The sequence below is a fragment of the Somniosus microcephalus genome, chromosome 17, assembly GCF_052327205.1.
Source record: "Somniosus microcephalus isolate GS21.2 chromosome 17, FLI_Smic_1.0, whole genome shotgun sequence".
In the NCBI taxonomy this organism is placed as follows: domain Eukaryota; kingdom Metazoa; phylum Chordata; class Chondrichthyes; order Squaliformes; family Somniosidae; genus Somniosus; species Somniosus microcephalus.
The window spans coordinates 84,689,266-84,701,952 of NC_141003.1; the positions used below are offsets into that span (position 1 = coordinate 84,689,266).

At 47.2% G+C, this 12,687-nt stretch overlaps 1 protein-coding gene across 1 annotated transcript in view; it reads left to right on the plus strand.

Annotated features, from left to right (window-relative positions):
* dhtkd1 (dehydrogenase E1 and transketolase domain containing 1) overlaps window positions 1–12,687 on the plus strand; it is an 89,734-nt gene that overhangs the window by 45,232 nt on the left and 31,815 nt on the right. Inside the window, exons 7-10 of the mRNA XM_086010781.1 lie at window positions 1,854–2,052; window positions 8,033–8,345; window positions 9,955–10,039; window positions 11,419–11,558. Coding sequence (XP_085866907.1) covers window positions 1,854–2,052; window positions 8,033–8,345; window positions 9,955–10,039; window positions 11,419–11,558 — 737 coding nt within the window. The remainder of the gene's footprint in view (window positions 1–1,853; window positions 2,053–8,032; window positions 8,346–9,954; window positions 10,040–11,418; window positions 11,559–12,687) is intronic.

Sequence of the window (12,687 nt, forward strand, 5' to 3'; positions counted from 1 at the left end):
GCCATTGAATGTCAAGGGGCGGTGGTAAGATTCTCTCTTCACAGAATCACAGAATCGGAACAGTGCAGATAGAGGCCATTTCGGCCCATCGAGCCTGCACCGACACATATCCCACCCGATCCCCGTAACCCCTACACCAACACATATCCCACCCTATCCCCGTAACCCCATGTATTTAATCCCCCTAACACTAAGGGTCAACATTTTTTTTATCATAGCCAATCAACCTAACCCGCACATCTTTGGACTGTGGGAGGAAACCGGAGCACCCGGAGGAAACCCACGCAAACACGGGGAGAATGTGCAAACTCCACACAGTCACCCGAGGTCGGATTCGAACCCGGGTCTCTGGCGCTGTGAGGCAACAGTGCTAACCACTATGCCACCGTGCTGCCCTATCTCTTGTTGGAGATAGTCATTGCCTGGCACTTGTTTGGCGCGAATGTTACCTGCCACTTATCAGCCTAACCCTGAATGTTGTCCAGGTCTTGTTGCATGCGGGCATGGACTGCTTCATTATCTGAGGAGTTGCAAACGGAACTGAACACTGTGCAATCATCAGCGAACATTCCCATTTCTAACCTTATGAAGGAGGGAATGTCATTGATGAAGCAGCTGAAGATGGTTGGGCCTGGGACACTGCCCTGAGGAACTCCTGCAGCGATGTCCTGGGGCTGAGATGATTGACCACCAACCACCACAACCATCTTCCTTTGTGCTAGGTGTGACTCCAGTAGTGTAATAGCAAAAAAAAATTACAATTATCAACATTAACTCTAAAGGTTGGGCAGGAGCTATACAACTTCTGCACTCTTAATAGCTGTTGTATTGAACAGTTCAGTAGAGATTCTGGTCCCTATTTATAACAACAACCGATGTACCAGTCTGTGTAGCCAATATCCCTGGTACAGTAATGATTCTTTTCCCCCTCGAGTCTTAACTCTCCTTGTTGAATTACAGGCTCCTCTGATGTCTTGAGAAGAGCTTTAATATGGAACCGTAGGTCCATTTGTAGCTTTAAGATAGAATCTTGGGTGTCTTCAGGTCTGTCTGCAGTGACGATATCAAAGCTCCCATTCTACATTTGCCACAACAGGAAAGAGTGAGGTTGTCTGCTGATTCACAATTATTTTTACTTTGTAAGTTTTGAGAAAACTCGCTCTGCTTGTACAAAGCTTGTTCTGTCCTCTTTATCTTGCTTCAAGATGATTTCTTGAAGTTGACTGAAACGCTGGTGTCATTGCGAAACTGATAATCCTTTGCCACAACTGAAGTTCAGCATTTGGTCTTTTTTATAAATGTACCAAACGCGTTTGGGCCTAAGATTCTCCCTAACAATGTAGCTTAACCCCGAACTCGGAAGAGCATCCATTCTGCATCAGCGTAGCAACTCTTGCGTTACAATTCTCGTGGCCCCTCCCAGTGAAATTGACAAAATAAAGGCAGCTTTGTGCGGAGGATGCATTTCACTTGGGAGCCTTATAGTGACAGAGAGCAGTGTGACGTAATAAAACTCACTACGCACTTGGTTCGAGAATAAAGCAAGGCTTTAATCAACTTGTTTCAAAACATGGAGGTCTGGTTATCTTTCACTAGTTCCTGTTTACAAAATGTCCTGGGCAAGCTGGGCCCACGCCCGAGTATTTATACTCCCTGGACGGCACCACCAGCTGGCCGTCCAGTGTTATTTCATGAGTCTTTCTTCATGGATCATAAGATTCATAACACAGAGTTCATCTGATCACCGTAAGCTGGCTTCAAATGAGGGTCACACTGCAGCTAAAGTGCGCTTCCCTTCTCTGTCAACTGTGTTTAGTTTGAAAAACAACATGTTTATTTTTTGATACTTCCAGGTAAGATGGTTAATTGTGCCGTTCTTCACGTGAATGGAGATGATGCAGAAGAAGTGATTCGAGCCACAAGGCTGGCTGTTGAGTATCAGCGCCGGTTCCGCAAAGACGTAATCGTCGACTTGCTCTGCTACAGGCAGTGGGGCCACAACGAGCTGGATGAGCCAACCTTCACAAACCCTAGCATGTACAAAATCATCAGGTACAGTAAAGAATGAAATCGGAAAGTTTTTTGAAATGCATATTTATTGATGAGCTCTGGAACACACATCCATATCGATAAAGTATTAGTGGGCATTGTATCTATCCATATATCGAAAGAAAAACTGTAGGAGCTGAAATAAAATTAGAAAACATTGGAAAAACACAGCAGGTCAACGGAAAGAGCAAAGGTTAATATTTTGAGTGGGACCTTTCACCGGAGTAGCAAGATTGACCTGTTTTTATTTGCTGCACTTCGAGTTGTTTTAAAGAAAGAAAGACTTGCATTTCTATAGCGCCTTTCACGACCACTGGACGTCCCAAAGCACTTTACAGCCAATGAAGTACTTTTGAAGTGTAGTCACTGTTGCAATGTGGGAAACGCGGCAGCCAATTTGCGCACAGCAAGCTCCCACAAACAGCAATGTGATAATGACCAGATAATCTGTTTTTAGTGATGTTGATTGAGGGATAAATATTGGCCAGGACACCGGGGAAAACTCCCCTGCTCTTCTTCGAAATAGTGTCATGGGATCTATTTTATAGATTAGAATCAATATCTGGGTCACGTGCTCCATTCAAATAATCCTATGTAAACATTCCGATTGAGATTCTCGTGTTGGCATGTCCACATTAATAGTGATGCTTGCCTGTTAATCTAATCACTGACCTGCAGCCCTTGTAACAAGAAATACCTTGGTCTTCGGCTAGCTGTGGCACTATGGTACCTTCACATTCCCATTGCTCAGCTCACACTGTATTTCCTTGGGGTCTACAAGGCAGTAAACTGACTGAAATGTGTCTTGCCCAACATGGTCATGGATAAAAAAATAGCATTATCCTTAAAATTGTGGACACTTCTCTGACTTTCTTGTCGAACTTCAAGCCATATAGGGTCGTGTTGAGTATTGATGGAGAAGAGGAAATAATGGAAGTACGTAGAATCAGCTCACGAGGAGAGATCGGCCTTTTCAGATTATATCTGCTCCATGTTGATGCGTCCTTGCTCGAAATGGATTTTTTGATATACAGGAAACTCTTTTTTTATCCGGCACCGACGGGACCGGCGTGGTGCCGGTTGATCTAAAGGTCCAGATTACTGAGAGGTATACTTACCAAGGTACGAGAGCCCCGTACATGGCCACAGATCCAGGCTTCCCTGTTGCATGGCAACAGATGCAGGAACCCCGGTTACACGGCCACAGGTGCAGGAACCCCGGTTACACGGCCACAGATCCAGGAACCCCGGTTACACGGCCACAGATCCAGGAACGGCCACTAATATGAAGTAAAACTTACCTGAACCTACTCCTGAATTTTGCCGGTTAAGAGAGATTTCCAGTAATTTAGGTGCTGGTAAAAAGAGAGTTTCCTGTATAATTGTTGCTGGATAGTAATTTAAGAAATACAGAGACAAAGGTAAAAACTCAGGAGAATAATAGTGATATACTGTCTCCAAGGTCAACATCTATGATACATTATAATATGTGCTGCAGGGTGATTTCCCCACATACAATTTGCCCTTTACTTTCTGATTTGCATCTGTGTTTGGTTTTGTTTTATTCATTCACCGGATGATGCTGGCAAGGCCAGCATTTATTACCCATCCCTAATTGCCCTTCTTGAACCGCTGCAGTCTGTGAGGTGAAGGTACTCATCCAGTGCTGTTAGGTACAACTGAGTGGCCTGCTCTGCCATTTCAGAGGGCAGTTAAGGGTTAACCACTTTGCAGTGGGCCAGACCGGGTAAGGACGGCAGATTTCCTTCCCTTAAGGACATTAGTGAACCAGACAGGTTTTTATGACAATCTTGTAGTTTCATGGTCACTATTACTGACGCTAACTTTTTATTCCAGATTTATTTAATTAACTGAATTTAAATTCCCCAACTGCCAGAACATAATCCAGGCTTCTGGATTAATGGTCCAGTAATATAACCGCTATGCTACTGTTCCCCCAGACTGTTTGATCTGATTCCTATTATATCATCGCCAGCTATGCGAAAGCAAATTGATCACTTCCCACATCTTCCTCAAGGCTGGCGTAAAGAGGCTGCCAGATGTGTACAGCAGAGGCCTGGGCCCAGGGATCCTTGTGTCAGTGTGGCTGACATCAGCAGCTCTGAGGTGCGGTGAGGGTGGGGAAAGGAAATCAAGCCTGTATTCTACTCTGCTGTGGCAGCTGCACTGCAAAGTGGCCCTTGCTGCCTGTCTCCGACCGTGAGTTTCAGTTTATAATGTATCACAGATTTTGACCTTGGTCCATGAGTGCATTGTGACCATGAGCTTAGATAAGTAATGTATTATGTACGTATGCCTGCGTTCCAGAACATGACTACCACAGGAACAGCAAAACTCAAAGGCGACATAATTCAGGGGAAACCTGGAGACTAAGCATTTTGGCAGAAGGAACAGGGAGAGGCAATATACACTTAATGGCACAGTTTTAAAGAGTGTGCAGGGACAAAGGGACCTGGGAGTTAATGTGCATAGGTCCCTGAAGGTGGCGGGACATATTGCGAGAGTGGTTAGCAAAGCATATGGGATCTTGGGCTTCATAAATAGAGGTATTGAGTACAAAAGTAGAGAAGTTATGCTGAATCTTTATAAAGCGCTGGTTAGGCCACAACTGGAGTATTGTGTCCCGTTCTGGTCACCACACTTTAGGAAGGATGTGAAGGCCCTTGAGAGGGTGCAGAGGAGATTTACCAGAATGGTTCCGGGGATGGGGGATCTTAGCTACAAGGACAGGTTGGAGAAGCTGGATTTGTTTTCATTAGAGCAAAAGAGGTTGAGGGGTGATTTGATAGAGGTGTACAGGATTATGACGGGTTTGGAAAGGCTGTTCCCACTAGTTGATGGTACAAGGACGAGGGGACAGAGATTTAAGGTTTTGGGCAAGAGATACAGGGGGGGATGTGAAGAAAAACGTTTTTACGCAGCGAGTGGTGAGGACCCGGAACTCGCTGCCGACGGAAGTGGTGGAAGCGGAGACACTCAGGGCTAGAAATTCAGTAGGCTTTGCGCCCAGTTTTTGCCCAAAGAGGGCTTTTGCGGCACTTGCTGAGATTGCGCCGATATTCAGCGCTGCGGTAATGGCGGCGTTAGCCAGTAGCGCTGCGCCGCCACCGATGACGTCATCGGTGTGCGCAGTGCCCCGCTACCGGCCCGCTACCGGCCCGACCGCCATATTTAGTTGCGGCCGCCTGTTCCGCAGCGGCCGCAAACAGCGATCTGAAAACGGGGCCGTCCTGCAGCCTTAGTGGGGCGAGTTAAGGCGGAGGTGCGGCCGGCCGTTTTTTCGGCGGCCGCCTGCCCGCACCTCCTTCCCCGGCCTCCTCCACCCCCCCCGCGGCATTGCCGGCTGTTTTCCGGGAGCCCGGCACTTCTCCGTGGTGCCGGGCTCATTTGCCGGCACTAGTGAGCGGCGATCTCGCTGTTGCAGGCACCTCCCCCTTAAGAGAGGGAGGAAGGCCTGCAGTACCGCAGCCTGCCGCTCCGCAGCGGGTGGCGCTGCGGCACCTAGCGCGCCGAAATTCAGTTTCAGCGCCCCAAGCGGGGGCGGCCACACCCTTGAATAGCGGCCGGCTTTGACTTGGGGCACTGAAACTGAATTTCCGGCGGGCGCAAGTGGCTCCGCGCGCAGCGGTAACTTCTGGGCGCAAGCGAGCTGGCGGGCCCAAACTGAATTTCTAGGCCTCAGTGTTCTCAAGGGGAGACTGGATAGGCACTTGAGGGAAATAAACTTGCAGGGCTACGGGGATAGAGCGGGGGAATGGGACTGACTGGATTGCTCAACAGAGAGCCGGCACGGACTCGATGGGCTGAATGGCCTCCTTCTGTGCCGTTATGACTCTATGACTATGGGGGGGAAAATTCGGTTGCTTTGCGCCTCCTGTTAGCACCCTAAGTGCGCCCGGGTGAAATTCAGCAGGAGGTTAGCGGCGGTGGTAACCATTAGCGCCCCAAGGCGCTGGGCCGCCGGCGATTACGTCATCGCCATGTGCAGCGCCCCACTCGCGCCATGGCCGCCATCTTCGGTATCGTCCCCTGACTTACCGCCGGACGCTATGTCTGACGGGGTCAGGGGGGCCTACCTGTGGCCGGGGTGGCGCTAATTAAAGGCGAGGTGCCGGGCGACCAGTTTTATTGCTGGCCGCCTGCCAGAACCTGCCCCCTCTGCCGTCCCCGGCCTCCTCTGAAGCATCGCCCCTGCGGAGTGCCGGCTGAGCTCTTTGGCCGGCACTCCGATTCCCCTGTGGCCCAGCTGGGCCCCGAGTCGCACTGCGCTGGGCCCCTCCCCTTTAAGAAGGGGAGGAAGGCCTGCAGTACCGCGACGCGACGTGCCGTAGCACATGGCACTGCTGCACGTAGCACCGCAATGTTCCCTCGCAGCGCCCCAAGAGGGAGGCGGGGTGCTTCCAGTAAGGCCCCGCTTCCTCCTTGGGGCGCTACCGATGAATTTCGGCAGCGGGGGTGCTAATTTTTTCGAGGTGCTAAAAGTAGCGTTCCGGCGAAGTTAATGCCCCAAAGGGGGCGCGACTCAATTCCTCCCCCTATGACTCAACATTTCTCATTTCGGGCAACTTTACTAAACTTTCAATTTCACTAAAACGCATTGCTTTAACTTGCAACAAAAGCAAAATACTGCAAATGCTGGAAATCTGAAATATAAACAGAAAATACTGGAGATACTCAGCAGGTCAGGCAGCAACTGTGAAGAGAGAAACAGAGTTAACGTTTCAGGTCGATGACCTTTCGTCAGAACTGGAAGCGGTTAGAGATTTAACAGATTATAAGCAAGTACAGAGCCAGGGAAAAATAGGAAGGGTTGTGGGATGGGGTGGAGAGGAAAGATCAAAAGGGAAGGTCTGTGATGGGATGGAGGGCAGGAGTGTTTAAATGACAAAAGGGATGATGGTGCGAGGCAAAAGGGGGCAAGTAAAGAAACAAAAGATGGGTCTAGAAAAAGTATAAATGGCATCAGCAGAACCATTACTAGTATCTGTTGTCTGGAAAAAATGGGGGCAGAGGTTATGGTCTGAAATTGTTGAACTCGATGTTGAGTCCAGAAGGCTGTAAAGTGTCTAATCGAAAGATGAGGTGCTGTTCCTCGAGCTTCATTGGATCAGTAAGGGAGGCCGAGGGCGGAGAGGTCAGAGTTGGAGTGGGATGGAGAATTAAAGTGACAGGCGACCGGAAGGTCAGGGTCACTCTTGCAGACTGATATGAGGTGTTCAGCAAAGCGATCACCCAATCGGTGTTTGGTCTCTCCAATGTAAAGGAGACAGCATCGTGAGCAGTGACACTTGCCTGATCCATCACCAAGTCTCCAAATGAAATTACTGAGAAATACACACAAGTAGAGTTTGATTTGCCTGGCCTGGTGTGTACACACAGTCTCCCCATAGAGAGAAACCCCACTTTTGTTTTATTCATGGGATGTGGGCATCGCTGGCAAGGCCGGCATTTATTGCCCATCCCCAATTGCCCTCGAAGGTGGTGGTGAGCCGCCTTCTTGAACCGCTGCAGTCCGTGTGGTGAAGGTACTCCCACAGTAGCAGTTTGATACAACTGAGTGGCTTGTTTGGCCATTTCAGAGGGCAGTTAAGAGTCAGCCACATTGCTGTGGGTCGGGAGTCACATATAGGCAAGACCGGGTAAATCAGACCACATTTCCTTCCTTTAAGGACATTAGTGCACCAGATGGGTTTTTACAATAATCATCATGGTCACCATTACTGATACTAGCTTTTTATTCCAGGATAATTTAATTGAATTTAAATTCCCCATTGGCTTGTTGGGCACAAATCTGCATTCTGCTATCATGTAGCACAACCTATTGAAAAACCGACTGCACCACTGTGACCTCTAGTTCCACTGTGACCTCTAGTTCCACTGTGACCTCTAGTTCTACATGTACTCCTTTTCTTCAGAATGCTCCACGTTCTGCTACTTTTATTTTTCTTTCTGCTTTCCACAGATCCCGTAAAAGTATTCCTGACTTGTACTCGGAGGAGTTAGTAGCGGACGGCCTCTTGACTGAACAGGAAGTCTCCAACATTAAAACCTCTTACTATTCTAAACTAAATGACTACCTGGCAAGCACGACATCATTTTGCCCGACTGCTCCCAACCTCCAGGCCCACTGGGGTGGCTTGGTGGAGCCCTCAGTCAGGATCAGCGCGTGGGACACTGGAATGCCCATCGACCTGCTCAAGTACGTGGGAGCCAAGTCTGTGGAGGTTCCCGAGGAAATAACCATGCACAGTCACCTGATGAAGACACATGTACAAGTAGGTTTAAGAAGGTGGGGGGGGGGAATCACACTTCAATTATTAAAGCACGCGTTGATTCTAAACTAACGGATGATCAGTTAAGACCCCTTGTCACATACAGTGCTGTGCACAGCATAGCTCTCATTCTTCATTTTTTAAGTATGTATTTCCTTTTGGTTGGTCTATAATTCAGTTGTCTTGGGCAGTTTAGACTATATTACTGTACCTTTATCTTTCTTACCACATCGGGCTTCAGCTGATTTTTTGGTTCAACTTCTGACATTGGATTGTTGGGAGCTCCTCTTAGGAAAATTGTGCGTTCTTCTCCCAGTATTGCTGTACATACTTATTGTTCAATAGGAATCGGAAATAGCTATAAAATTCTGCTCCCTTAATTAGCAGCAATGTCATTTTAAGTTAAGCATTGTGGCAATTGTCATTTTTTTTTAAATTTCATAATTTTTAACTTTTGTCCCCTGGTATTTGAACTCTTTACCATAGTGAACAATTTGACTGGATTAGTTTTGACAATTCCCTTTTTATAACATGGAAATGTCAATTAGGTCAAAGTCTCCCCTTCAATAGGTGGAACTTGTGTAACTTTTCCTCATAGCTTAAGTGGCTGATACCCCAAATCATCTTCGCTCTTCTATGTACACTCTGAAGAGCAATAATATCCTCCCTGTGATTCCTTGAGCAGGACGGCACACAGTTATCTAGCTGGGGGTTGTCCAATGCTTTGTACAATGCATGCTCCTTTTACTTTATACTTTATCCCTCTGCTATTGTAACCTAGTACCTCATTCGCCTTTTTGCTACCTCTGAGCAGAGTCCTGGACACACAGAACAGAATTTTAGATTTATTAATTTCACCCTTTTCCGCCCATAAAATCATGATCGCTCGATTTATAGATGTTTTATTTTAAGGATTGAAGTTTTTCAAATTGCATCGATCTGTTATTATAAACGGAAATGAAATAGCTCACTCGTTCAGTAGGAGAGTCCCTTTTTAAGTCACCACTGAGCAGCATTGATACGTCAAAGAAAGATTGCATTTATATAGTGCCTTTCACAACCTCAGGATGTCCCAAAGTGTTACACAGCCACGGAAGTACTTTTGAAGTGTAGTCGCGATTGTAATGTAGGGAAACATGGCAGCCAATCTGTGCGCAGTAATGAGATAAATTACCAGAGAATCTGGTTTTTAGTGATTGTTGATTGAGAGAGATATTTTGACCAGGAGCGCTCCCTTGCTCTTCTTTTGAAAAGGATCTTTTATATCTACCTGGGAGGGTAGATGGGACCTCAATTTAACATCTCCTCTGAAAGACAGCACCTCCAACAGTGCGGCACTCCCTCAGTATTGCACTGAAGTGTCAGCCTAGATTATGCGCTGAATCATTTGACTCAGGGGAAAGGATGCTGCCACTGAGCCTCGGCAAAACCCATTTCAGAATGGAAAGAAGCCTACGGAACATATCCATGTCAGGATTTTTCCAAGTTGCTTTCTCTGCAGAACATCTCACAGTAGTGGCTTAATTACCTGAGTCGCAGGATGTGCAACCTGAGGTTGTGGAATCACGTATAAATAAAGGTAATCTGCTTATTCCTCTTAATATCTGTTTAGTCTAGATTGCAGAAACTGGAAGAGGGCTCAAAGTTGGACTGGTCTGCAGCGGAAGCACTGGCTATTGGAACTTTGCTTTGTCAAGGTAATAATTTTGAAAGAGACTAACGGGGAACTGAAATGTCCAGTTATTATAAAAACATCATGATGGTGAATAAACTTGTGCTGGGCTATGCTGAGTACATTGGGCTCACTCCGGCTACCGGTGACAGGCCTCTTTCAATTCCACTACAGAAAAGACACAAGTGGATGGCAGCAATCTGAAGGGGTCCTTATGGAATAATATGTTGATGGTGCTTGACTACTACAGTAGTATGAAACCTACGAGGAGAGGGGTGGCAAGCCTAGGTGTAGATAACATATTTGATCGTGTTTATTTTCAAGAAATCTTGAGTTAACTTATCTTGGCCTAGTGCAGCAGTTAAGGCTCTGGGGAAAAAATTCAGTATCGCCCCGTTTGGGGCGCCATTATCGGCCGTGCGCAAAGTTTAGCGCCTGGCGCTAATTATCGCCTCTGACGGCAAACTTGGCTTTTATCGCCCCTGGAGGTGATTGGAGCGCTAAATCAGGCGCTACACACCTGTCTTAAGGCGCAAAGGCCGAGGAGCGAGGCGCTACCTCAGAGCGCTGGCGAAGCAAGGAAGGGCAAATCAAAATGAACCTGCAAAGTGCTGCTCAGTACCCAAAACTCCTTCACACAGCGTTGAATCTCTCCAGAAGTCTCTCTCTCTCTCTCTCTCTCTCAGAATGCGTGGTGCAAATATGTCACCAACAAAAAAAGGCAGGAAGCGGTCGCCTTTAAATAGCGCTCCCCCAGTCCCTTCCTGACTGCAAAACGCTCCCCTCAACCTGTCGTTGCTAGCGGCAGGCGGTAAGGCAGGGGGCGCCACTCAATATCCGGTACGGGACGTTACCGGGGCGTTGCGCACTCGACTGACGTCACGATCTGCCGGCGCAGGAGATCGTGGCGGTAGTGTTTAGCGCCGCCGCAAAATGTCTAGTTAATTTCGCGAGTGGCGCAAACATCGCGGCGCCCGGGCGCTAGTTGCTTTGCGCCCCATTAGCGCCCTCTTAAGGCGCTAACGAGAGACTCAAACAACTGAATTTTTCCCCGTGTGCTTGACTGCAGAGAGGAAAACAAATCAGTTACTGCTGTTCATTGACTCTGTTTCTCTCTCCACGGATATTGCCTGGCCTGCTGAGTTTTTCCAGCGTTTTCTGTTGTTAACCCAGAAACATAATCCAGCAAGAGTCCGTGAATTCCACAGATGTGAGAAGAGAATTGGGAAAAATAACAGGGTTAAAATTATTACTGACACCTGGGCTTGTAGATTTTAAACTGTGATTTGTTTTTAATGTAACTTTTTTTTAAATAACGTGTTACTACTCTTTAGTAATTTCACCAAACTGTAGGTGTGTAAATTGGAAATATTTGATAAAAACACAATTTTTTTTCCCGCAAAGATTTTAATGTGCGCATAAGCGGACAGGATGTTGGTCGTGGCACGTTCAGTCAACGGCATGCAATGGTCGTTTGCCAGGAAACGAGTGAGACTTGCATCCCGCTCAACCATATGAGTCCAGAACAAAAAGGATTTTTTGAGGTAAAAGATCCCGATTTACAGCGTCGTTCATTTCTGAAAAACAGAAGGGAGGCATTTGCTTGTGGACAAATTTGAAGCTTTCTTGTTTGTGACGGAGCCAGTAGATATGTGTGTTTTTATTTCAATAAGCTGCTCTAAAGAGTTCCAGCCACTTGCTTAAAAATGATGGAAACCGCAGAGAGGATGGAGGATTCTGTCCACTGCATGTTTCACCGTTCCCTGAAGCTGCTGTAATGACTAATGCTTCACATTTAAGTAAATAATCGATGGCCAATTTAATTTTCTTGTATTCATCAAAGATGCAAGTTTATTTCTGTCCTCGGTCAGAATGCTTTAACTTATTAAGGACCCACCATATGAAACTTGATAATAAACATCTTCGCATCTGAAGTGCAAATTGGTGAAAAAAGGTTAAATTTCAGAGTTAAATCTTCAGATCATCATAACCCCCCCGAGATAGCTGTTATACGGAGCAGGCTCGAAGAGCCGGATGGCCTACCCCGCTCCTGTTTTCTTACTATAAACTACTACAGTAGTTAGAACATAACTTTTTTTTCATTTTGAAGCACATAAATACTGTGGCAACAAGAGCAGGTCAGAGGCTGGGTATTCTGCGGCGAGTGCCTTTCCACCATCTACAAGGCACAAGTCAGGAGTGTGATGGAATACTCTCCACTTGCCTGGATGAGTGCAGCTCCAACAACACTCAAGAAGCTCGACACCATCCAGGACAAAGCAACTCGCTTGATTGGCACCCCATCCACCACCTTAAACATTCACTCCCTCCACCACCGGCGCACCGTGGCTGCAGTGTGTACCGTCTACAAGATGCACTGCAGCAACTCGCCAAGGCTTCTTCGGCAGCACCTCCCAAACCCGCGACCTCTTCCGCCTAGAAGGACAAGGGCAGCAGGTGCACGGGAACACCACCCCCTCCAAGTTCCCCTCCAAGTCACTCACCATCCTGACTTAGAAGTATATCGCCGATCCTTCATCGTCGCTGGGTCAAAATCCTGGAACTCCCTCCCTAACAGCACTGTGGGAGTACCTTCACCACATAGACTGCAGCGGTTCAAGAAGGCGGCTCACCACCACCTTCTCAAGGGGCAATTAGGGATGGGCAATAAAT